The sequence below is a fragment of the Chiloscyllium punctatum genome, chromosome 30, assembly GCF_047496795.1.
Source record: "Chiloscyllium punctatum isolate Juve2018m chromosome 30, sChiPun1.3, whole genome shotgun sequence".
Lineage (NCBI taxonomy): Eukaryota > Metazoa > Chordata > Chondrichthyes > Orectolobiformes > Hemiscylliidae > Chiloscyllium > Chiloscyllium punctatum.
Window position 1 is genome coordinate 23,485,260 of NC_092768.1, and position 27,557 is coordinate 23,512,816.

Sequence of the window (27,557 nt, forward strand, 5' to 3'; positions counted from 1 at the left end):
GGGGGCATTCTGGTGAAGTTAGTGAATGATATGAAAGTGGAGTTGAAATGCCCATCAGCCATGATAAAATGGTGGAGTGGACTCGATAGGCCAAATGGCCTTACTTCCACTCCTATGTCTTATCATCTTATGGTCTTATGAATCGAGGCTTGGTTGACTGGTAGAAGGGGATAAAAGGGGTCTTTTTTAGGATGGCAGCTGGTGACTAGTGACCACAGTGACTAGTTGGGACCAGAACTGTTCACATTATACATTTATAAACTGGATGAAGGAACTAAGGGCATTGTTGCTAAGTTTGCAGATGACACAAACCTAGGTGGAAGGATACGTAGTGTTGAAGAAGTGAGGAAGCTGCAGAAGGATTTGGACACGCGAGGCGAGTGGGGAGAGAAGCCACAGATGGAATACAATGTGGAATACAATGACTTGTCACATGAGGAGTGGTTGCAGACTCTAGGTCTGTACTTGATGGAGTTTAGAAAGATGAAGGGGATTTGATTGAAACTTACAGGATACTGGGAGGCCTGGTAGAGTGGACATGGAGAAGATTCTTCCACTAGCAGGAGTGACCAAGACTTGGGGGGTTCAGCCTCAGAGTGAGGGAATGACCAGTTAGAACTACCATCAGGAGGAATTACTTCAGCCAGAGGGTGATGAATCTGTGGAACTCTCTGCCATAGCAGGCTGTGGAGCCCAAGTCATTGAGTCTATTTAACTCAGAGATTAATAAGGCTCTTGATTAATAAGGGGATCAATGGTTATGGGGAGAAGGCAGGAGAAAGATGTTGAGAGACCTATCAGCTGTGATTGAATGGCAGAGCAGATCAATGGGCGGAATAACCTAATTCTGCTCCTATGTCTTATAGTCTTATGGTCAAATACCATCTATTAGTGTTTCAGTATTGGATCTGACTTGTCTCACACTAATGTCATTCAGATTAAAACAACTGCGAAGTACTTCCTCCATTGCTGAGTAAAAGATTGAGAGAATGCAGCACCATTGAGGCATGGTGTGTAATGAGGTGAGTGGCAGAGGGTAACATGAGAAAACCCACAAGAACTCATAGTTAGAACCCCCTCTGTGGAAGTCACCAATAACAGGGGGTTTGCTGATTTCTAGTAAAATTGAGCCCCTAGTTTGTCCTATGTCGTGTTTTGTGCAGTCCTTGCATGGGATTTCGTACACTATGGTGGTTTTGCTCATGCTGGGTATCGGGTCCTTCGTTCTGGTGAGTTGTTGTCTGAGAGGACAAACAGGAAGATAGCTAACGATCCGTATCCACGAACACCAACTCGCCACGAAACGACACGACCAGCTATCCTTAGGAGCCACACACTCAGATGACAAGCAACATGAATTCAACTGGGACAACACTACTATTTTCGGACAAGCCAAACAGAGAACAGCCAGAGAATTCCTAGAGGCATGGCACTCATCCACAGATTCAATCAATAAGCACATCAATGTGGACCCAATATACCGGCCACTGCAACGGACAGCTGGAACTGACAACCGGAAGCAGCTGATTCAAACCACTACAAATGGCGGAGGAAAGATCACAGAAGCGCTTCACAGGAGGCTCCCAAGCACTGAGGATGTCACCTAGACAGGGGACAAAACATCTGCAACACAAATTCCCAGCTCGGCGAACAGAACCACAACACCTTTAAAAAGAAGGTACAATGCCCAAACCTCTCATGTTTCAGGGATGGAGAATAATATCAACATTTTCTGTCCATGATATTACTGTCCATGACGTACACAAAACGGACTGAACACTGACTCCATTTCACGGAGAAACAGAGACTGAAAGTGAAATGGATACCTCTGTAATGGCATCTCACATGTTTTGATGTCGTGTAACTGTCTTAGGTGTGCACTGTGTGTTGTCTGGAATCTATTCAATATCCCAACAGATTATGTTCCCAAATCCTTTACTCCCAAGCAAGGGAAACAGGTAATCCTAATTTACTCCATTGTTTTCCCCTGTCTCGTCTTGAGGTATGTAATGGAATTGTCCCTTACATTTCTAAATTCTCGAGGTTTTAGCCTTGCTAGAAGTGGAATGTCAACCCAAAATATACACTGTTCTTCTTTCCACAGATGCAGCCTAACCTGCTGAGTATTCCCAACATTTTCTATTATTTCAGAGTTTCACAATCCATGATAAAACCCGAAAAATAAACGAGGAATAGGTCGTTCAAGCCTTTAGCCATTCAATGGGATCATGGCTGATCCAATATTACTATGTTCACATTCCTGCCCTTTTCCCATTCCCGTGATTCCCTGGCTGATTAAGAATCTATCCATCTACCTCAGCCTTAAATATACACAAAGACTTCGCCCCCTCACAGCTCCCTGTGGCAAGGAGTTTAAAAGACTCACAACTCTCTCTAAGTGAAAAAATTCCTCCTCATCTCAATGTTCAATTGGTGCCCTGTTTATGTGAGACTATGGTCTCTAGTCCTAGACTCTCCCATGAGGGAATCATCCTCTCATCATTTACCCTGTCAAACCCTTTAAGAGTGTGATATGTTTCTATGAAATCACCAATTGTTTTTGGAAATTCCAGTGAGCTGAGTCCTGGACTGGTAAATCTTTGCTGATAAGATAATCCCACAATATCAGAGACCAAACGAGTGAACCTTCTCTAAGCTGCCTTTCCTTAAATAAGGGACCAAAACTGCTCACAGCGCTCCAGATGTGGTCTCACAAGCATCTTCTACATTTACAGTAAGACCTCCCTCCTGTTACACTCCAACTCCCTTGAAACGAGGGCCAACAGTCCATTTGTTTTCCTGATAATATGCTGTAATTCTTCTTCAGTGGTTCATGTGCAGAATGAACCCCCACAGAAAGTGGTGGAGACGGGTGCAGTTACAATGTTTAAAAGACATTGAGGTAAGTACATGAATAGGAAATGTTTGGAGGGATATAGACCAAGCACAGGCAGATGGGACTAGGTTAGTTTGGGATTATGGTCGGCATGGACTGGTTAGACCAAGGGGTCTGTTTCTGTGCTGTATGTCTTTATGACTTGATTTGCATTTGCTCATTTGCTTAACCTATCAACATCTCTCTGCAAACTGTTTACATCCCTCTCTCAACCTGCATTTCCATCTAACTTCATGTCATCAGCAAATTTGCCAACAGTATGTTTGCATCCTACCTCCAAGTCATTAACATCGATTATAAGCAATTGGGCTCTCAGCACTGAATGTTGTGGAATCTCACTGGTCACTGGTCACCAACCTGAAAAAGAATCTCTTATCCCCACTTACTGCTCCTTGTCTATGAGCCAACTCTCTGTCCATGCCAATATACTGCCTCCAATGTCAAGGGGCTCTTATTTTATCACTTAACCCTTTGTGAGGTACCGTGTCAAATACCTTCTCCAAGTCCAAATACAACATTAATTGGTTTCCCCTCTAGCCCCTCCGTTTGAGACTAATGAATTAGACAGACACAAGTTTCCTTTCACGAACCCTGACTCTGTTTGATTATATTACCATTTCCAACTGTGCTGCTGTTACTTAATTATTCATTCCCCCATTTTCCAACAACAGAAGTTTGACTAATCAGCGGACATTTTTGAAAATGTTTTGGTTTTTCTGTGGGATGAAGCCAGTGCATGGAGCGATACATCCCAAGTAAAAGGTTACATGCATGTGACTTGCAATGTCTTGAATTCAATAGATTGACGATTGGTCCACAATTATGTTTAAAATAATAAGGATTTCATAAACATTGGGAAATCAGAATCCAGAAGTAGATAGGATCTGACAGCAATATAGAGTTGTCAGTTTGGTCTGAAATCTGGAGTTGTTTTTCACACAAAGGGCAATGGATTTCTGGAACTCTCCCTCAAAGCTTCTTATCGGGAAAAATAAAATTTCTTGGCTGAGTTTTTGTTTGCTTGGTGTAAGTATTGATCAATATGGATAAAGAGGTAAGAATTGGGTTACAGATCAGCCATGATCGAATGGAATAGACAGGTTTGAGCAGCTGATTGGTTTAATCCCGTTTGTGTGTTCAATAAAAGACCATTCTTCATAAGCTTGTCATTCAGTCCATTTCATATTTTAAATATTCTGAACTGAGAAAAGGCAAGGCAGTAGAGACGGACAATTACCTTGCAATAATGATGGGCAATTGTTTGTTTCCACTGTCCGTGTGAGTAGAGAACCGTGAAGGTCATGTAGGATTTTAGACTCACATTTGACTGTTTCAAGACTTAGTCCAAAGTCATCAATAATCAAGATTGAACCATTATATAGACTTCTGTGTTCCATAGTATCGCTTTTGTTTTTCAGAAACTAGAACATAGTAAAGAGTCCAAATGTCTGGCAAAGATAAAACAGAACCGGAAGGTTTTATAGGTATATTAACAATAAACAGGTTATAAAAGAGGAGTGGTGGGACTGATAAGGGGTCAAAATGGAGAACTGTTGGTGAAGGAAAAGACAAGGTTGAGACTCTAACTGAGTATTCTCTGGCATTGTTCATCATAAAAGTGGGATTTAGCAACACCAGATGAAAAAAAAACATTTCTCCTGTGTTGGACAAGAAAACATTAACTAAAATGGAGCAGTGATAAAGTAATAGATGTAAAAGGAAAAGTAACCCAGGCAAGAGGAGGGTCATTCCATGTTGCTCAGGGACAACATTTGGAAATTGGAGGGTTGTTGGTCACAGTTTTCCAAACCTTGTTAGATATAAACCCGATGCCTAAGGACGGAATATTCTCCCCTGACTTTTCATTTCACAACAGAATATGGCTGAGAAAATGGGAATGAACAGCCTTTTTGAACCACTGCTGTGAGCCCATAATGCCCTTAGGGAGGGAATTCCGGGATTTTGACTCAGTGACAGTGAAGGAACGGTGATATATTTCCAAGTCAGGATGGTAAATGGGTTGGAGGGGAACTTGAAGATGATGATGTTCCCATTTATCTGCTTGCCCTTTATCCTTCTAGAGAGCAGAAGGTGTGGATTTAGAAAGTGCTGTGTGAGGAAAATAGGTGAATTTCTGCAGTGCATCTTGTAGATAGGACACCATGCTGCTACTCAGTGTCAGTGGTGCAGGGAATGGATGTTTGTGGATGTGGTGCCATTCAAATTCACTTGTTTGGAGAAGGTACAGGGTGGCTGGTTCACATTCAAAGCCTCTGATTGACTGGTTAAGAGCCAACTCTTACAGCAACCGCTGACAAGAAAATGTTACGAAGATGTAGGTGTGTACTGTAGCTTTGAGAGAGAGGATGCTATCGAGGACTGACTGAAAGCACAGAGTATCCTGAACATGGTAAAAATGTAAAACTTTGTTGAAACAAATAGCTGGAGTTGCATTGCCATGGAACAAAAACAAATTCAAGTTCAGCCAATCAGTTTAAATTATGCCCCAGATACCAAAATCCAATCTAATTTGACATCAAATCAATGGTATTTGGGGTTTAAAACTGGACATTTTGAACATTTAGGGACAGAACTGTCAAGAAAACCAACAATTATAGACTGCTAGCTGAATAACTCTCTGAAAAGTACCTGTTCATATGAAAGACCTGTGAAGCAGAATACTTAATACTGACAGAGGGAAATCTACAGAGGAAGATACAATGAGGGGATTGAACAGCTGGCTGGTTTGGAAACTTGCATTTGTTTTGTAAATCTTAATTGGGGTTTTGTTTTTAAAATTTTAGAGTGGGAGGTAAAAGATAGGTTAAAGAGAAAAGGAGTTGTTAATAGTTATTGGTTCTAATAGGTTCTAATATTCTCTGTTGGACTTTAATAATAAAATTGTAAATTTAAAATAGTGACCTCTGGGATAGTTCTTTGCCTGTCGAAATGTAACAGATTACAGTGCAAGGTGAGCTTCTCTGTGTGTCGGGTTTACATTAGCAGAGGGGTTTATCCCGTGTCGTAACAAAAACAAAACAGCTTTCTTCAGGCTTATGTTCGTTTTCACAACAGAGAAAAGAGACAGTTCCTGCTTGTGCAGAGATCTGATTCCTTCTGCCACATCGTTCACACCTCCCAAGCTGTTCAGCTTTCTTGTCATTGACAGGCAGAAGGCCTTTGTCAACAAGAACTCACTCGTCCACAGACCAATCAGCGACTTGTTGTCAGCCAAAGGTCCGTTCATCCAAAACCATTGGCTCCAGATCATCTGCAAACTAGACTTCTCGTCGTACTTGAACAAGTAGCTGTGTAAACAGTATTGCCAATAAGTTACACTTTGCTTGCTTTAAAAAAATGTAACAATCCATCAAAAATCCTTGTTTTCTCAATCAGTTCTTTTTTCCATTTAAAGCCACGATCAAAAATACAGAAAATTTAAAAAATTATGGTTCTTACATCTGGATGCAGACTTCATGGCCACTGGTGAAGCCTGGCCTAATAAAGAGAGAGTATGGACTTATAATGGTTCAACAGAAGAGCTATTTTTAATGAGGTCTCATGGAGGTGGGTGGGGATAATGCACTTAAGCTGTTTGTCAACATTCAAACAACCACTTAAAACTGAATAATGTTCTTCTCAGAAAATATGAATGTATGATGGCTTATAGGTCTCCTCGAAGCTAAAAATGATTCTGACAATGAACGATGTCACTATTCTTTCCTTTTGGCTGGGTCACAAACTTGGAATTCCCTCCTGAGCAGCATTGTGGGTGTAACTGCTCTCCAAGGACTACAGTGGTTCCAAGAAGGTAGCTCACCACCAATGCTCCAGGCCAATCCGGAATGGGTGATAGGTCTGCTGGCCTAGACAGGGACACCCCATCCCTCCCATCCCCGCCATCGCACGGACAAATCATTAAAGTAATGGCAGGCCAGCAGAAATACAACATTAGTTAAGGGTTAGTATACATTTGAGTTTGAGGAAATAGACATTTTACAGACTGGAGTGAGGGAAGCCCAAAGTTCATCAAACCATTCCTATTCCTGGAATGGATCAATGACTTTGACAAAACCTGGTAGTATGTATAATTTCAAAACATGCAGGGGGCAAAACACCTGAAAGTACAGTAAACTGGGAGGACAATAGCAACAGATTTCAAGGGGTTAGAAGCAGACTTGTTGAATGGCCACATGGCAGATGAAATTCAATGCAGACAATTTGGGGACAGTTTTGACTGGCATTGCTTCTGCCAGCTCACTCTGCATTCAGGAACACACACATCTCTTGCATCTACATGGGATGCATCTTCTGGCCCTTATGTTATTTCCTTAATGCTCGCTCACTTTGTGCTAACTTGGTTGGATTGTTGATCAGCACAGAGGGTGAGGTAGGCAGCTTGTTACAGTGGGGAGCACTGATTCAACAAGGGGACTGACAGGTTGCTGTATGGCACTGGGCTATGTCACACCCACAGTTTCTGCCAGCAGGAATTGGAATGCAGAATTAGACATGGCTATAAAAAGCAATTAGATAAGCAACATGATAAAAAATAAATTGCAGGGAAATGGGCAAAGAGCAGGGAGTGGTACTCAGTAAGTTACTCTTGCAGAGAGCTGGTACAGACAAGAACAGCTGAATGGCCTTCACTGTGCTGTAACCGGTCTATGAATCCCTGATGGACATTGACTTTCAAACATAACTTCATTTTCTGCTGTGAACAAATCACTGTCTCAAAAGCAGCTCAATTTTACAGCTGCCGTAAAACACTGAGCATGCTCACTGTAAAACTGACACTGCCTGCAGGCGCTGTTTATTCAGAGTCAGAGAAATATATAACACAGAAACAGACCCTTTGGTCCAACTCGTCCTTCCTATTCATTTACCCATCCAGATGCCATTTCTTTACGGCATGTGGGTGTTGCTGGCAATGTGAACATTTACTGCCTATCACTAATTGCTCTTGAGAAAGTAGAACAAAGCTGGGTGGATTAGAGGATCCAAGTTAACCCCCATCGCTTTTGATAGACTCACAGTCATGGGGTTGTGCAACATGGTAACAGACCCTTCGGTCCAACTCGTCCATGCCAACGAGATATCCTAAATTAGACTCATTTGCCAGCATTTGACCCATATCCCTTCCTGTTCATATACCCATCCAGACAGCGTTTAAATGTTGTCATTGTACCAGCCTCCATCAATTCCTCTGGTAGCTCATCCCATTCACCCATCACAATCTGTGGGAAACCATTGCCCCTTTGGTCCCTTTCAAATCTTTCCCCTATCACCTTAAATCTATGCCCTGTAGTTTTGGACTCCCTTACCCTGGCCTTGGCCATTTATCCAATCCATGCCCCTTATGATTTTATTAACCTCTTAAGGTCAGCCCTCAGCCTCCGATGTTCCAGGGAAAACAGCCCCAGCCTATTTGGCCTCTCCTGACAGCTCAAACCTTACAACCGCAGCACATCTTTGCAAATCTTTTCTGCACCTTTCAAGAATATCAATATCTTTCCTATAGCAGAGACCAGAATTGAATGCAGTGTTCCAAAACTGTGTTCTACAATGTCTTCTACAGCTACAATATGACCTCACCAATAAAGGCAACTATGCAAAACACTTTCTTCACTATCCTGTCTATCTGTAACTGTACTTTCAAGGAACTATGAACCTGCACCCCAAGGTCTCTTTGTTCAGCAACACTCCCTGGGACCTTACCATTAAGTACTTTGATTCACCTTGCCAAAATGCAATACCTCACATTTATCTCAATTAAACTCCTCAGTCCATCTGATCAAGGTCCTGTTGTATAATCGGAGATAAACTCCACTGTTCACTACACCATCTATTCTGGTGTCATCTGTAATCTTATGAACCATTCCTTCTATATTCAAATCTCAAATCAATTATATAAATGAGATAAAGCATTCCTTGTGGCACACCCCTGGTCACAGACCTTTAAACCAACAAACAACCCTCCACCATCACCCTCTGTCTCCTACCTTCAAGCCAATTTGGTATCCAAATAATTAGCTCTCCCTGGATTCCATGTGCTCTAATCTTGCTAACCACTTTACCATGTGGAACCTTATTGAACATCTTGCTGAAGTCCACATAAACAAACAATGTCCATCGCTATCCCTTTATCCATCATCTTTGTCACTGCTTCAAAGGATTCAATCTTAAATGTGTGGGACATGATTTCCCAAGCACAGAGCCATGTCTACCCAAATCAGTCCTGTCATTCCAAATGCATGCAAGTCCTGTTCCTGAGATCTGGAGTGAGACCTAGTTCAGGCCAGATAACGACACCAGGTTTCTTTGCTGAAAGGACACTGGTGAACCAAATGAGTTTTTAAAATGAAAATCCAGAAATTTCATGTGCCTTAATGATTACTGCTGAGTGGCTCTGACCTAACTATTCATGAAGTGCTTAGAGAGCCTGGCCATGGTCCACATCAACTCCAGTCTCCCAGCCTGCCTCAATCCCCTACAATTTGCCTACCAATGTATCAGGTCCACAACAGACGCCATATCCCTAGCCCTGCACTCACCTCTGGAACAGCTGGACAATAAGGACGCCTACGTCAGACTGACTGACTGACTGACTATAGCTCTGCCTCCAGACTGATCTCAAAACTCCAAGACCTTTGTCTCAGCTCCGCCCTCGGCAACTGAATCCTCAGCTTTCTAACCCACAGACAGCAATCAGAGAAGATAGGTAACTGCATCTCTTCCACAATAACCTTCAGCACTGCAACCCCCGCAAGGATGTGTTCTCAGCTGGTTACTGTACTCCCTTTACACCCACAACTGTATAGACAAATTCTGAATGAACACCATCAATAAGTTCACTGACGACACCACCATAGTAGGACAGATCTCTAATAATGACGAGTCAAAATACAGAAGGGAGATAGAGGGCTTGGTGACGTAGTGCAGTGAGAACAACCTCTCTCAACATCAGCAAAACTAAAGAACAGATCACTGACTTCAGAGAGAAAAGGAGGAGATTCCCCACAACATCTAGATCAACGGAGCTGAGGTTGAGAAGGTGGAGAGTGTCATGTTCCTCAGAGTGATGATAACTGACAACCTGCTCTGGGCTTCACACGTAGATGTAATGGTCAAGGTGGCACATCAGCGCCTCTTCTTGCTCAGGCAGCTCAGGAACTGCAGCATGTCCATAATAATCCTCACCAACTTCTGCTGATACGCCATTGAAAGCAAACTGTCCGGGTGCATAATGGTCTGGTACAGCAGGTGGTGTGCAGTCCACACCATCATGGAAGCCAACCTTCCATCCATGGACTCCATCTACACGGCTCACTGCTGCAGAAAGGCTGCCAACAAAGACCCATCATACCCCGGTGATGACCTTCTACAACCTGTTCCATCAGGAATGAAAAGAAAGGTACCTGAACCCACGCACCATCAGATTCAGGAACAGCTTCTTCCTGGCCATTATCAGACTGATGAATGGACTGTCTAAATAAACAATGTAACCTGGAGGCCTCTGTCTAAGTCTCTTTGATCTGTACTGTACATCCTTGCTGACCATGATCTGTCTGTACTGCTCATACACAAAGCTTTTCACTGTACTTCGGCAGATGTGACAATAAATCAATGAATCATTTCCTCACGGAGATTGATACCAGCATTTCATTCTCAATCTATTGATTTAAATTAACTTGTTTCCATGTTGCTCCATGAGAGTGGAATGTTGGAATGGTTTTCAGCTCGTAGGGCACTGGCACCTGTACTGGGGCACAAGGGAGCTGGGACCAATGTCCTGGTAAATTGAATAATGAGAGGTGGAGAGAGAGCTTTAAACTAATGAGACAGGGGAAGGCTTTGGGTGACGTGATACAAAGGTTTATAAAAAGGAAATGGCACCGTTTTGGGGCACCTATTGGATAACAATACCCAGAGTGGGACAGGAAGGAACAGAACATACAGACACAGAAAAACAGCAGTAAACAGGGCCAAAGAGAGAAATAAAATGGTAAAAAGGGCCAAATAAGTCACTCTTGAATGCATGTGGTATTTCGAACAAATGAATTAACAGCACAAACACCTGCTAATGGCGATGATTATGAAGACATGGGTTAATAAGGAGATTAAGGAAGGCAACTAAATATTCAAGGACATGAAACTTTTTAAAGTGATAGACAAGAAGTAAAAGATGGGGGTGGATAATAATGTTTATATGGGATGGAATAAGCGCGATAACAAGAAGTGATCTTGGATCGACAGATGTAGGATCCATATGAGCAAGAAATAAATGCAGGAAGCCTACTCTGACAGGAGTAATTCATAGGTCCCATAACTAGCAATATGGTAGGACAGAGAAAATTAGGAGATAATGAGGGAATGTAACAAAGGCAGTACATTAATCATGGATACCTTTAACCTTCATTTAACGTGATGTCAGATTGCCATGAAGAATTCAGGGTAGTTTCCTTGAACAATATGTTATAGACCCAACCAGGGATCAGGGTTTTTCGATTTGGTGATGTGTAATGAGGCAGGTGGACTAAATGATAGCAGAGTAAAATATCCCCCAGGAAACAGTGACCATAATGTTGTAAAATATAGCATTCTGTTCACACGGAGGAAGTTGGGTCAGAATCAAAAGTACTAAACTTAAATAAGGATAATTATAAAGGAATGATGGAAGAGGTGACGAGAGTGGGAAAGGAATTCAGCAGCAAAGATAATTGAGGAAAAGTGGTAGGCAGTGAAGAATGTAGTTCATGGCACATGGTAAAGATGTATCTCAATGAGAAAGGATTCTAAGAAGGAGAAGTTAAACATAGCATCAAATCAAAGATAAAACACAAGATGCAGGATTGGAAAGTTTTAAAATCCAACCAAAGCAGGTTGATTTTTAGAAAAAGGAGAAAATAAACATTTAGGGTATTGAAATTATTGAATATTAAAGGGGAAAAACAAAGAGAAGAAATATATACAATAGCTATCACAAGGGGGAAGATGCGGGGGAAGCTAATGGTACTAAAGACTGAGAAGTACCATGGATCTGATAGGATGCATTGCAGGATATTAAAGGAAGTCATCTTACTGACACAGGATACACATCTTCCAGGAATTCTTTGATTCTGAAAAAGTGCCAGAGGGCTGGAAAACTGCCAAAGTAACATTTTTATTCGAAATAAGAAGCAGGCAAAAATCATGTTATTATCAATTAACTTAACATTTATTTTTGGGAAATTGGTAAAGCATGTGATATCAGAGTATTTAGAAAGACATAGTATGACCAATCAGAATGGCTTCATGAAGCAGGAATCATGCTGAACAAATGTACAGGAATTCTCTGAAGAGGTAACAAGCAGGATAGATCAAGGGGAAGCAGTGGATGTAATACATTTGGATTTCCAGAACACATTTAATGAGGTAATATACAAAATACTATTTAACAAGTTAAGAGTCCATGTTGTTGGAGGTCATATATTAGCATGAACAGAGGATTGGCCAATTTAATATAACACAGAGTTGGAATAAGGGGTCCATTTTCAGGATGGCAGCTAATGGAGTGCCACAAAGTCAATATTTGGGCCAAAATTATTCACAATAAATATGAATGACTTGGATGATGGGAGTGAATGTAATGTTCCAAGTTTGTGACTGATACAAAAATGGCAGAGAGTGAAGTGGATGACACAGAAACTACACATGGATATAGACAGGGTTAGTGAGTGGACAAGATCTTGGCTGGTGGCCAAGTTTATACTTTGGCAGGAATAACAGATAAACTGAATCTTATTTAATGGAGAAAAATTGCAAAGGGTCACACCATAAATGAATTTGCTAGTCACAGAATCAGACAGCACAGACATAGACCCTTCAGTCCAATTCAACAGCACTACATATACATCCATCTGTCCTACTCCCATTTGCTATCATTTGGTCCATATTCCTCTAAACCTTTCCTATTCATATCCCTGTCCAGATGTCTTTTAAATGTTGTCATTGTACCAGCCTCCACCACTTTCTCTGGCAGCTCATTCCATACTCACACCATGGACTCTCTCGCCTCAAATAATGCTGACCTTGCTAACGATACTGGTACCTAGTGCACACCCTGTACAATGTAATCTGTATGCCTCTGTCTACAACTTTCTGGTCTATACGTCCTGTTTACTATGATCTGCCTGTAATGCTCATAAACAAAGCTTTTCACTGTACATATGACAATAAATAAATCAAATCATATTCACTGCATGAAAACGTACCCCTTAGGTCCTTTTTAAATCTTTCCCCTCTCACCCTAAACCCTTTAGTTCTGGATTCTCCCACAATAGGAAAAAGACTTTGACTATTCACCCTACCCATGCCCCTCATGATCTTATAAACCTCCATGAGGTCACCTCTCAGTCTCTGACACTCCAGGAAAAACAGCCCCAGCCCATTTGGCTTCTCCCGACAGCTCAAACACTTCAGTCCTATCCGTAGCTTTGGAAATCTTTTCTGCACGCTCTTAAATTTAAATCCTTCCTTATAGAAGTACACAGTATTCAAAGAGCCCTTGTGCATCAGTCACAAATGAAACTGGCATCCAGGTTTATGTGGAAGACAAATGCCTTGATGCAGTCACACACAAAGGTGACCACAGTATTGGTTCATGCTTCCCCCTTTATGAAGAGATTTATACATCATATCCCAGGGAACACACTCCATCTGTGTCCGCCAAATAAAAAGGAAGACGGCCTGGGTGACTGTCATGATGCAGGGGTGAGGAATGGGCCAGAGCTGCTCCAAGGACAGAAACACTGAGAGCACCCCACACCCCATGACCAGGTGAGCTCCTCACTCCTTCCAGCTTGAGTACACAGCCCACATCCTAACAACAAAAATCCCTGCACCTTCAAGTTGTCTGCCCTGTCAGTGAACGGGATAACAATCTCTCAGGCCATTTTCCAAAGGACATGGCCCTTGCTCTTAATTTGATCTGTTTTGGATCCTGAGGCCAGTTTGAACTGGTTCAGAGCTGTTAAACCACTCCTTACACTGACAGTGAATCTAAGCAGGAGATAATGATGATGTCTATGTCCTGGGAGGTTTGTACCTCACAGTCTCCACAATCCTCTCCCCTCCTCACATACCCCCATCCTGGATGATGGGATTCAGGAAAAGGACAGCAGAGGGATAGATCTGCTGGTGCTTCACAGAATTACAGAATGATGATGGTGTACAGGGAGGCCATTCTGCCCATCATACCTGCACCAGCTCCATCCCCGAGTCTGGTTCTATTATACAGGACCTATCTCCTGCCCTTTCCCAATATCCCTGTTCACCATTACCATTCATACCACCATCCTGTACTCTCCTCAATTCCTCAACGGAACCTGCCTCCACCACATTCCCAGGCAGCACATTCCAGACTCTAACTAGTCGTTGTATGAAAGATGTTTTTTCCTCACATTCACCTTGTTTCCTTTGTCCATCATCACTCTGAACTGTACAAATTAAATAGTTACACATTGCAAGTGAAAGTGACTGCACCAACACTCTCTAAAGACACGACCGAAACAAAGCACCAATCCATGTTGATGAAGGAATGCTGAACATGAACTTCCTGCTTTCAAGGTTTGTTCCCCGGGATACAAACACGGAATTATTCAAAGGAATCAATTCTTTGTTTTACAACACCCAGCGGCTCATGTCCCGTCGCTGTGTTTGACCCTGAGACTTGAATGTTGCAGATTGCCTCTCCCTCCTGTTCCCTTATACTGACAGGAGCCAGCTCCAGGCTCTGTTCAGCTGATCAGAGACATTGGAGAAAGTTCGCACCTTTTCTTTCAGCGGGAATAATATCCACCCGATCCCACTGGGAATGACCCCCTTCCTGAAATTAAAGAGGATTTGGGACTCACCTCTTACTTTCCCACAATCTGATCGAACATGTTCCGCCTTTTCCCGACAGATGTGTAAAGAGTAAAGTGGAAAGTGCCAGCTCTCTCCCACACGGAGAGCTTTCACTTTCAGCTCTCAGAGTTCACTCACTGAGGGCTGCTCCCTCTGATCCAGGGGGTTAGTGCTCGGCTCCTCCCGGAGTCTCTGACCTTGAGATAGGAACGATTCTCCCCAGGGTCAGAAAGCCATCCTGGGGGATGGTGCTGGCTCTCCACACTCCCCTGTCCCACACAATCCATGTCCCCCCCCCCCCCCCCTTTCCTTCTCTCCCATCTCACCTCATCCCCCTTTCCTTCACTTTCCACATCCCTCTCCACCCTGACCAATCCTTCCCATTCCCCTCTGTTTTGCTTCCCTCCCATTCACTGAAGTCTCTTCCTGAAACATAGGGAACATTTTTTCTTTATTCACTGGAGGGAGGTGGGCATTGCTGTCTGGCCAGTATTTCATCCCCATCCCTAGGAACAGGAGCTGATTATACAGCTCCTCCAGCATATTCCACTATTCAGTGAGATCTGGGCTGATCTGTGGCCTGACTCCATATAACTGTGCGTTGACCCCTCTGCTTTATTACCTTTGGTTAAGAAGATGTATCTCTCTCAGATTTAAATTAATAACTGATCCAGCATCCATTGCTGTTTGTGGAAGAGAGTTCCAAATGGCTCTCACGGTTTGTGTGCAGGACCTTCTGACCTTCTCTACTGAATGGTCTGGTCCTAATTCACAGAATATGTCCCTACTTCTGCAATCCTCAACAAGTGAATTCAGTTTTTCTCTATCTATCTGTCTTTTCCTGTTAAAGTTTTGTAGATTTCGATGAGACTAGCTATTGATGAGACTAAATTCTCAAGAAAACAGGCCTAGCCCCAATCTAAATCTCTTTCCATCACCGACATTGTACTCTCTCCAAGATCAGTACAGTATATCCTTCCTAAGGTGTGGTGCCCAGATCTGCTCACAGTTCTCCCAGTAGGGTCTTACCAGGGTTTTGTACAGATGCACCATAGTCTCTGTGTCCTTATACTCCAGTTCTGTTGTTATAAAGGTGAGCATTCCATCAGCTTCCTTGATTATTTTCTGGATCTCTTCATGAAAGTTTAAAGATCTATGCTCCTGAACTTCCAAGTCTCTTTGGACATCCACTGCATTTCACTGCATAGCATCTAAAAACACCCTGATCCTATCCTTTACACAGAGATACAGTCAGCACGACAGTTTACCATCTCAGTTCTTTCATTTCAATACAATGTTCACTTGTTATTGTCCAGCTAAGCATTGACATCACACATCCTTATGAAGAAACAGAATGATATGGGCCCAGCAGATGTCCTGTGAAATTTTGTTATCACTGTAGCTCTACATCCTCCCTTATCCCGTTGAGAGTGTTATTCATCTTTGGGAAGATTGTAACTTTTCACAACTTTGTATTTGGAAAGGTAAGGGCTGATTAGGGATCAGTCAACATGGCTTTGTGCGTGGGAAATCATGTCTCACAAACTTGAGTTTTTTGAAGCGTAACAAAGAGGATTGATGAGGGTCGAGCGGTAGATGTGATCTATATGGACTTCAGAAAGGCGTTCAGCAAGGTTCCCCATGGGAGACTGATTAACAAGGTCAGATCTCATGGAATACAGGGGGAACGAAGCATTTGGATACAGAACTGGCTCAAAGGTAGAAGACAGAGGGTGGTGGTGGAGGGTTGTTTTTCAGACTGGAGGCCTGTGACCAGTGGAGTGCCACAAGGATCGGTGCTGGGTCCTCGACTTTTTGTCATTTACATAAATGATTTGGATGTGAGCATAAGAGGTACAGTTAGTAAGTTTGCAGATGACACCAAAATTGGAGGTGCAGTCGACAGCGAAGAGGATTACCTCAGATTACAACAGGATCTTGACCAGATGGGCCAATGGGCTGAGAAGTGGCAGATGGAGTTTAATTCAGATAAATGCAAGGTGCTGCATTTTGGGAAAGCAAATCATCGCAGGACTTATATACTTAATGGTAAGGTCCTAGGGAGTGTTGCTGAACAAAGAGACCTTGGAGTGCAGGTTCATAGCTCCTTGAAAGTGGAGTCGCAGGTAGATAGAATAGTGAAGAAGGCGTTTGGAATGTTTTCTTTTATTGGTCAGAGTATTGAGTACAGGAGTTGGGAGGTCATGTTGCGGCTGCACAGGACGTTGGTTAGGCCACTGTTGGAATATTGCGTGCAATTCTGGTCTCCTTCCTATCGGAAAGATGTTGTGAAACTTAAAAGGGTTCAGAAAAGATTTACAAGGATGTTGCCAGGGTTGGAGAATTTGAGCAAAGGGGGAGGCTGAACAGGCTGGGGCTGTTTTCCCTGGAATGTCGGAGTCTGAGGGGTGACCTCATAGACGTTCAGAAAATTATGAGGGCATGGATAGGATAAATAGACAAAGTCTTTTCCCTGGGGTCGGGGAGTCCAGAACTAGAGGGCATAGGTTTAGGGTGAGAGGGGAAAGATATAAAAGAGACCTCAGGGGCAACTGTTTCACACAGAGGATGCTAAGTGTATGGAATGAGCTGCCAGAGGATGTGGTGGAGGCTGGTACAATTGCACATTTAAGAGGTATTTGGATGGGTTTATGAATAGGAAGGGTTTGGAGGGATGTGGGCCGGGTGCTGACTCGTGGGACTAGATTGGGTTGGAATATCTGGTCAGCATGGACGGGTTGGACCGAAGGGTCTGTTTCCGTGCTGTACATCTCTATGATTCTGTGACTCTAAAAGAAAGAAGAACTTAGAATAAGTTAACTATTGGAAAATGTAACTGTCTGATATAGTAACTATTACTAATTAACTGTTCCAATCCAGTACCATCCCAGAAACACAGCCCTTAGCAGAAAGGTCAATTCAAACACAGGCAGGAGAGAACAAGATCCAGAGAGAGATTTCAGAGAAAGTCCAAGGAATGAAGCTTGGAAATCTCCTGGATTTTGTGACTGCTATGGCTAAAACAAACTGGAAAACATGCCTGATCTGGGAGAAGTGGCCACTCCCCTTCCATTGTTAACCGAGACTCTTCGGTACCTCTGCCTTTCGGACTTTTCTTCGAAGAAACCAAGGACAAAATAACCGTTTTTAAAGTGATAGCATCGTCACAATAGGCCCCAGGTTTTCCGCTGCTTGCTGTTCGAATGCTGAGGCCCTGAATCAGGGACTGAGCGCAAGAAGGCAACTGCTCAAAATGTTGACAAAAACTTTGGATGGCACAGATGGTTCAACAACATTTTTAAATTAGATTAGATTAGATTACTTACAGTGTGGAAACAGGCCCTTCGGCCCAACATGTCCACACCGACCCTCCGAAGAGCAACCCACCCAGACCCATTCCCCTACATTTACCCCTACACCTAACACTACCACCAATTTAGCACAGCCAATTCACCTAACCTGCACATCTTTGGACTGTGGGAGGAAACCGGAGCATCTGGAGGAAACCTACATAGACACGGGGAGAATGTGTAAACTCCACACAGACAGTTGCCTGAGGCGGGAATTGAACCCGGGTCCCTGGCGCTGTGAGGCAGCAGTGCTAACTAGTCATTGATTCATGAAACAAAAAGCAGATGGTTGAATGAATCTCCATTGACTCTGATATGTACAAAAGTACAAAAGGGTTTCCTGTAAGCACAGAGATCTGTTGAAGTTTTATTACGTATTGCATGGACTGGTGTCATGGGATCAGGGGAGAAGCAGACTTACATGGAAATTGCAAAGTGTAATAGTAAAGCTTTGTGATTTGACAAAACTGCTCAGATATTAGCATGTGTCGTGTCTTATTTGTATTGAATGAAGTCTGACCACTGACACGAATAAGGGTCATCACTTTGAATTCTGTCAGCAATTGAGAAAGGGGTACACAGTGGGGCTTGACTCCCTGAATCATGAATTCCAACAACACACCAAGATGAATATCATTTACTCTTGAAGCACCATCACCCTGGTGTAAATTACTCTGTGGTCTGCCTGCATTTGTCAATCTTTCAGGACAAACAGCTGTCAATAACTGTGTATTGTGGGTTTGTACGTTCCAACCTGCTGGATGACACTCTGGGAGCTCGGAATATCCGTTGTAACGCTCAATGAAGAAACACCACAGTCTAACGGCCTCCCACCAAAGTTTTGTTTTAATCAACCTTTTCAAAGATGTTATTGTATACCTCTTGAATAAGTGGAACTTGAAACCAGAGCTTCTGGCTCAGAGGTAGGGACACTACTACTATGTCACATGAGGCTGGATCCCATGTCAAATCCCTCAAGTTTTCTGCACCAGACAATGTTTCACATGAAATATAAATGTGTACTGTAAATATCAACTCAAACTGTAAATGTACAGAGGCACCTCAGAGTGGGACACTGCAGTCACAAGGGAACTCCATGCACCATTAAGTTCTAACTGCTCCGTTATTTGTTTTTATGGAGTTCGTGAACAGAGTGTTTATTTTGAAAATAAAACTGTATTTTATCATGAACCGACCTGCTATCTGGATTGCTGCTTCTTGTTCTTCTTTCAACAGCTTGTTCTGTAGGAGACACTTGAAGCTGTTTGTTGCATCTTTTGTTACAGCGACACTGCTCTGGACATTGACAAGGCCATTCGAGTCACGTCGGTAGTTTATTTCCGACTGTGCCGTTAGGTTCTGGCCATTCCCACCAGTCCATGATATCTGGGGCTGTGGGAACCATCCATTAGATTCACACATAAGCTGAATTCCATTTTTACGGTAACCATCGATCTGGATCCAGTGCTCACGGCCCAGTGCTACAACAATCAATAAACACTCATTTAAACAGCTTGCTTGCTGAGCTGGTAGGTTCATCTTCAAACGTTTCATTACCTTACTAGGTAACATCTTCAGTGAGCTTCTGGACAAAGCACTGCTGATGATTCCCACTTTCCATTTATATGTTTGGGTTTCTTTGAATTGGTGATGTCATTTCCTGTGGTGATGTCATTTCCTGTCTTTCTCATGGGATGGTAAATGGGGTCCAACTCAATGTGATAGAGTTCCGATTGGAATGCTATGCTTCTAGGAATTCTCGTGTGTGTCTCTGTTTGGCTTGTCCTAGGATGGAAGAGTTGTCCCCGTCAAAGTGGTGTTCGTCCTCATCTGTACGTAAGGATACTAGCCACTCTCCCCTACATCAAAGACATCTTCGAAATGACTGCTAGATTACTCAGACCCCTTGGCATCATGGTAGCCCACAAACCCACCAACACACTAAAACAGCAGCTAATGAACCTGAAAGACCCTACGCAGACAACAAGCAAAACTAATGTCATTCACAAAATACCGTGCAAGAATTGTAACAGACACTACATTGGACAAACAGACAGAAAACTAGCGACCAAGAGACATGAACATCAACTGGCCACAAAACAATATGACCCTCCCTCACTAGTATCCTGCCATTACCGAATTTCATAATTGTATTGAGAGTGAAAAAACAGAGTCTTAAACTTAAACTTCAACCAAAGGAATGAAGAGAGAATGGGCTGAAGCAGACCATCTGCAGCAAATTAAGGTAATTATGGGCAGTCTCAAATTGAACCTAAAAACATAAAATGCTCCAAAGATTCACAGGAAGACTGGAGGTCAAGAATATTTCAAAAATCACTAAAGAATAACTATTTAAAAAACTGTAACATTTCAAATCTGAGATAAAAAAAAGAAAGAAACGTAAAAACGGAGAGTAAACTTCTCCAAATTTACATTTTGGAGGGCAGCAAGTCTAACTGTCAATGTCACCTGGAGTTCGCGCCATTCCAATAATGGGGGAAGGAATCCTTTCCATAATGGAACACAGACTTGGCCAGTCATGACTGTCATGACTTGGGTATGGAGGGGTAGGATTTTGGGAACCATCTTCCCAATCCCATACTAAAAAGGAAGGTTGGGAGGCAGGAAGTGCTGTTGTGATTTGGCTAATTCAGCCATTCTGCTGCAGCTATTTTCTGAATAGCAATGGATCAAAGTGCAAAATCTGTACAGATCTGTTTTGCACTTTTTGTATTTACTAATGGATTATTTACCAATAAAGTATACATCTGAAATTAAAAAACTCAAAACATCTGGCTACCTCAACTTTTACACAGTTACTATATCAGCTTCATGGAGAAACAGCTTTCCCTGTGACAGGAATAGGAGAACCCACAGATTTTTACTGTGCTTCAAGTACATTCATTATCAAATGTATAATATGCAAACATTTTAATGAGATAAATAACTTCACTCTGAATAAAATCATTTGGACTTTGACTGAAATATCAATTTGAAAAAATGTTACTCATTTGTCATAGACGTGTTCAATCACCTCCAACTTTCAGCTCACTTCCGTGAAGTTGATGAACTGTTCAAGTTCCTTGTGAGAGCACCTCCCCCCTCACGCCAATCCCCCACCTCCATCCAAGGCCCCAAAGGATCCTTCCACATCTGGCAGAGATTTTCCTGCACATCCAAACACTTCATCTACTGCGTCCGTTGCTCTCAATGTGGTCTCCTCTACTTTGGGGAGACAGGACACCAACTTGCGGAATGTCTCAGGGAACATTGCTGAGACATATGCACCAAACAACCCCACCACCCTGAGACTAACCAGTTCAACGTCCCCCTCCACTCCACCAAGGAGATGCAAGTCCTGGGTCTTCTCCACCACCAAATCCTAGCCACTCAGCATCTGGAGGAAGAACACCTCATCTTCTGCCTTGGGACCCTCCAACTACACAGGATCAATGTGGATTTTACCAGTTTCCTCATCTCCCCTCCCCACTCCTTATCCCAGATCCAACCCTCCAACTTGGCCCCGCCCTCTTGAACTGTCCTACCTGCCCATCTTCCTTCCCACCTATCCACTCCAGGAGAAAGTGAGGGTTGCAGGTGCTGGAAAATAGAGTCTAAAAGTGTGGTGCTGGAAGTGCACGGCCAGTCCGGCAGCATCCGAGGGGCAGGAGAGCCATCAGATGACGAGCTCATGCTCGACAACATTGAATTTCCTGTTCCTCGGATGCTGCCTGGTTGGTTGTGCTTTTCCAGTGCCACACTTTTTGACCCATGGCAAATCTACCTAACCTACACATCCCTGAACACTATGGGCAATTCAGCCTGCACAGTTTGGACTAAGAGGAAACCGGAGAACACAGAGGACACCCACACAGCCACAGTGAGAATGAGTAAACTCCACACAGACAGTCACCCGAGGCTGGAATTGAACCTGGGTCCCTAGCGCTGTGAGGCAGCAGTGCTAACCACTGAGTTACCTGAATCATAATCAGCTAATGGTTCCCTAAATTTTCTAGTAATTGTCATTTTGAATTGGTTAAAATCTGTATCTTCTTCGGGGATGCTTGTCCATTTGTGATTCTTTGAGAAATTATTCAACACATACTTTCATATCCTTACTGCCTTGCAGTCAGTTCTGATTTTGACAGTTTTATGGGTGGCTTGGAATTATGTTGTATTTGCCTGTTGGAGAGAATCCTTCCCCTGCTTCATTGCCCCTTCACCAGATGGTGTTTGATTCTCTAATCCCTGACCATAGAGCAGATACCTTTCAAGGACCCCAACTGCACAGTTTCAGCCTCAGCGATGAGTTGCTGCAGACCCTGTTAAGTGGCTTTTCTCGCTGGGATACACAGCACTTCCTGACTCTGGGCTTGATTCCGAGCTCCAGGTCCTCTTTCCTAGCCTTGTCTATGTTGTTTATCCTGACGTAGACCACAACAACTGGATCTTCCCCCTCCCTCTCCAATGTCCTTCCAAGCCAGTCAGAGTTGTCCCGCACCCTGGCACTGGGCAGGCAACATACCAGGCAGGACTCTCGATCAATTATAGGATACCATCAATTATAGAATCCCCTACAACTACCTTTTTGCTCTCCCCCTTGTGAATGGCCTCCTGTACCATGGTGCCGGTGGTCAGCTGGCTCACCCTCCCTACAGCCCTTCTCCTCATCCACACGGGGAGCAAGGACCTCGTCCTTGATGGACAAGGTCAGGAGCTGAGGCTGCTCTACCCGAGATCCATCGATCTGCCTCACTTGCAGTCACACCCTGCTGTCCCTGGCCACTGACTGAATTTGTGGTACTTAACCAACCAGGTGTGACTGTCTCCTGAGACACAGTGTCCAGGTAACTCTCTCCCTCCCAGATGTGCCGCAGTGTTTGAAGCTCAGACTCGAGCTCATCAATTCTGAGCCTGAGCTCCTCCAACAACCAATACTTGCTGTAGATGTGGTCACTGCAGTTCACAATGGGATCAGCCAGCTCCCACATCACACAGTTACAGCACATCACCTGCCCAGACACCTCGACTTAGTTAATCCCTGATCCCACTTCCTGAAATTAAACAGGATTTGGGACTCATCTCTTACTTTCCGATCATTGATCGAAGATTTTCCGCCTTTCTCCAACAAGTGTGTGAACAGTAAACACACACAATAACAGCTCCTCACTGGAAATTTTTACTTTCCTTTTCAGTGAATTTACAAATTGATCGATGATCCTCGGAGCCTTTTCAGACACACGGTACAGGACCGCCCCCGCCTGGCGGGAGACGGTACTGCGGCCCAATATCATTCAGTACCAATTCCATCCAGCAGATGGCGGTGACACACAAACAAATCCTGGAAATCAGAAAATGCTGCAAATCCTCAGCAGATCAGGCAGTGTCTGTGCAAAGAGAACCGGAATTAACAGGCAGTTAAACATTGGGGATACAGCATATCCTGGGAATTCTCCTCCCCAACGATACAAGGAGGTCAGTGGAGGATGCTATGTAAATGCAGCTTTGTTATACCTGTGGGATATAGGTAAATTAATGTTACTTCTGCAATTCCATTTTACAAAGTAAAATGAGCTCACACCAATGTGTAATTGTTTTAGCCACGAGCTGAGTCAACAAGAATGGAAACGATGTGGAGGAAATATATAATTGTTTTTGTATTAGCTAAAATTGTATGTCAGAAGGTAGACATTATGGGCAAGTAGATAAGATGTTGTGAGGGGATGAAGTTAAGCTAGATACGCCTGTACAAACAGTAGGTATAAACATCTGCTTCCCACTTTTACAAAAACACAGGAACAAACCCCAATTAAAAGGGTCATAGGGATCAGAACGGCCTCGGGAAAGGCACAGATGAAGGGGGTAGATAATGATGAAGAAAGAATATGCCTAACAATGACCTACAGCAGGATGAGGTCAAACAGCCTTGTGAGGCCAGAAATAAGCATTTTGTCACAGACAAGGCCGGATAAGGCAAGAGATAAACAGGGGTAATGGGGGCCGGTCTTAGGGAAGTGGACGGTGTAAACAGGGGAGGGAGCAGTGTAAAACAATAGACATCAAATCATATAAATGTTGTGGATGAATTGAATTTGGTGTGTGTGTCCTCTGCCTTATAGACACTGGACATCACACCCACTTGCAAGTGTAAAATAAATGGCACTACTGATTCAGATCTTGTCTTGGACTGAAATTATTGAAGTGAGTGGGCTTTGTTTCTCACATACCCTTCAGTGTTTGGATTTCTCCCTCAGGATTTCATGTTCCGGGTGCAGAGTGAGAAACACAGAGAAATCCCAGCTCCAGACTGAGAAACAGGTGAAGAGATGGAGGATGGGACTGAAGCAGGGAGTAAATGAAGGAAGGAGAGATACAAGATATTTAATTCACTTTTTATTTTCACCATCTGACATTTCAATTATTATTGAATTTATTTGCAAAGTATAAATTGATCATTTACTGACACATTTAGTAACATCCTGATGTCAATGGAGGGTTCTGACCCCTGACCTTAGGGTCAGGTCATTGTGACATCAGGGAGGCCCCGCCCCTTTAACAGCTGATTCTCAGAAAATTGTTTAAATCCCAAACCGTGAAGAAAGGATAAAGTTTCCCAGTGAATTTATTCCCAGTGAAGGTGTGGAGATGGGACTTGGTGTCCACGTTGTAAAATGAAACTGTCCCAGATTCATAACTGAGATAAACTCCCACCTTCCCGGGGATCAGACCGTCAGGGAGAGGGAATTGAGGAGAGGAGTTTATATAAAACCGATCCTCAACCCGTTCCATGGTCCAGAGTCCATTCCCCGGGATCAGTCTGACCCATCTCTTCCTCTCCACAAACTCTGAGGCTACTCCCAGACACCACCAACAATTCCCCCCCACCTCCACCTCCCAGTAATGTCTCCCTGATGTGAATCCCTCTGATCCCAGGGCACAGAGAGAGTCTGTAAACCTCTTCTCGGTGTCAGGGAGACTCCTCCAGGTCCCGGTCCGTCTCAAACTCTTCAGATCCTCAGAGACCTCAAGCTCTGGATGCGCTGTTTCCACATCCAGAGTCACAGAGACTGGGAGAGAAACACAGAGAATTAGAGACAGTCCCTGGGTCTGGGTCTGGGTCTGTGGGAGGGGGAGCGGTGTGTGTGTGTGGGGGGGGGGGGGAGGAGGGTATGTGTGTGTGTGTGGGGGGGGGAGGGTGTGTGTGTGTGTGTGGGGGGGGGGGAGGAGGGTGTGTGTGTGTGTGGGGGGGGGGAGGGTGTGTGTGTGTGTGGGGGGGGGGGAGGAGGGTGTGTGTGTGTGTGTGGGGGGGGGGAGGGTGTGTGTGTGTGTGTGTGGGGGGGGAGGAGGGTGTGTGTGTGTGTGGGGGGGGGGAGGGTGTGTGTGGGGGGGGGGAGGGTGTGTGTGTGGGGGGGAGAGGGTGTGTGTGTGTGTGTGGGGGGGGGGAGAGGGTGTGTGTGTGTGTGTGGGGGGGGGAGAGGGTGTGTGTGTGTGTGTGTGGGGGGGAGAGGGTGTGTGTGTGTGTGGGGGGGAGAGGGTGTGTGTGTGTGTGTGGGGGGGGAGAGGGTGTGTGTGTGGGGGGGGAGAGGGTGTGTGTGTGTGGGGGGAGAGAGGGTGTGTGTGTGTGTGGGGGGAGAGAGAGGGTGTGTGTGGGGGGGGAGTGTGTGTGGGGGGGGGGAGAGAGGGTGTGTGTGTGGGGGGGGAGAGAGGGTGTGTGTGGGGGGGGAGAGAGGGTGTGTGTGGGGGGGGAGTGTGTGTGTGGGGGGGGGGGGGGGGAGTGTGTGTGTGTGTGTGTGTGGCTGGGCAGGGAGGAGCGTGTGTAGTGGGGGAGGCAGGAGTGTGTAGGGGGGGAGGCGGGAGTGTGTGTGTGTGTGGGGGGGGTGGGGGTGTGTGTGTGTGGGGGTGTGTGTGTGTGGGGGGGTGTGTGTGTAGGGGGGGTGGGGGGGTGTGTGTGTAGGGGGGGTGGGGGGGTGTGTGTGTAGGGGGGGTGGGTGTGTGTGTGTGTGGGGGGGTGTGTGTGTGGGGGTGTGTGTGTGTGTAGGGGGGTGGGGGTGTGTGTGTGTAGGGGGGGTGGGGGGGTGTGTGTGTAGGGGGGGTGGGGGGGTGTGTGTGTAGGGGGGGTGGGGGTGTGTGTGTGGGGGGGGTGTGTGTGTAGGGGGGTGGGGGTGTGTGTGTGTGTAGGGGGGTGGGTGTGTGTGTGTGTGTAGGGGGGTGGGGGTGTGTGTGTGTGTAGGGGGGGTGGGGGTGTGTGTGTGTAGGGGGTGTGGGGGTGTGTGTGTGTGTGGGGGTGTGTGTGTGTGGGGGTGTGTGTGTGTGGGGGTGTGTGTGTGTGGGTGTGTGTGTGTGGGGTGGGTGGGTGTGTGTGTGTGTGGGGGGGGGGTGGGTGTGGGAGAGGGTGTGTGTGGGGGGGGTGGGTGTGGGAGAGGGTGTGTGTGGGGGGGGTGGGTGTGGGAGAGGGTGTGTGTGTGGGAGAGGGTGGGAGAGGGTGTGTGTGTGGGAGAGGGTGTGTGTGTGGGAGAGGGTGTGTGTGTGGGAGAGGGTGTGTGTGTGTGTGTGTGGGAGAGGGTGTGTGTGTGTGTGTGTGTGTGTGGGAGAGGGTGTGTGTGTGGGAGAGGGTGTGTGTGTGGGAGAGGGTGGGTGTGTGTGTGTGTGTGAGGGGGAGAGGGTGGGTGTGTGTGTGTGAGGGGGAGGGAGAGGGTGAGGGTGTGTGCGTGTGTGAGGAAGAGGATATGTGTGTGAGAGAGGGAGAGGGTGTGTTTGTGTGTGTGTGAGAGAGAGAGGCAGATGGTGTGTGTGTGTGAGAGAGAGGCAGAGGGTGGGTGTGTGAGAGAGAGGCAGAGGGTGGGTGTGTGTGAGAGGGAGGGAGAGGGTATGTGCCTGACAGAGAGGGAGAGGGTGTGTGTGTGTGTGGGGCAGAAGTGATGTACATAATTGGGGGGGTGGGTACGTGTGCGTGAGGGAGGGAAAACGTGTTTCTTCGTGTATCTGTATAGGAGGGTGGGAGCATATATTTGGGGGTGGTGGACTGGGTGTGTGTGTTTTGGGACGATTTTGTGTGTCTGTGTGAAGAATCAGGTTTTGTTTTGTGGGGAGGGAGGAGTGTGTGTCTGAGCTGAGGTGTGTACGTGAGGGGATGTGTTATTGGTAGCAGATCCGAAGAATCATGTTTGAGTTTGGAGACGCTGGTGGTACAGCCCACATGGGAACAGGCAATTCTAAACTTCCTGGTGTGTACTGAGGCAAACGTAATTAGGGAGCTGGAGGTGAAGGAACTCCGTGGGGGCAGAGACCAGAACATGATCCCATACACCCTGCAGTCTGAGAGAGAGGGGGGGGGCAGGTTGGATCAGATGTAACAGGATTACAACTGAGTAAAGGTAATGACAAAGGTGTGATGGAGGAGCTGGCCAGAGGAGAATAGGCAGGGA

The 27,557-nt window shown here is 45.0% G+C and overlaps 3 protein-coding genes across 4 annotated transcripts in view; 1 reads left to right on the forward strand and 2 right to left on the reverse strand.

Annotated features, from left to right (window-relative positions):
* The window catches only part of LOC140455283 (butyrophilin subfamily 1 member A1-like), a 98,178-nt gene extending 83,264 nt beyond the window's left edge, over positions 1-14,914 (reverse strand). The window contains exon 1 of the mRNA XM_072550028.1: positions 14,791-14,914. The gene's annotated coding sequence lies outside the window, so the exon portion shown is untranslated. The remainder of the gene's footprint in view (positions 1-14,790) is intronic.
* The window catches only part of LOC140455111 (butyrophilin subfamily 3 member A2-like), a 307,710-nt gene that overhangs the window by 118,773 nt on the left and 161,380 nt on the right, over positions 1-27,557 (forward strand). The window lies entirely within an intron of this gene.
* LOC140455285 (butyrophilin subfamily 1 member A1-like) overlaps positions 24,513-27,557 on the reverse strand; it is a 100,522-nt gene continuing 97,477 nt past the window's right edge. For both annotated transcript variants that reach the window (XM_072550030.1, XM_072550029.1), the window contains one exon: positions 24,513-25,199. In XM_072550030.1, the coding sequence (XP_072406131.1) occupies positions 24,685-25,199 (515 nt within the window). In that variant the 3' untranslated portion in view covers positions 24,513-24,684. The remainder of the gene's footprint in view (positions 25,200-27,557) is intronic.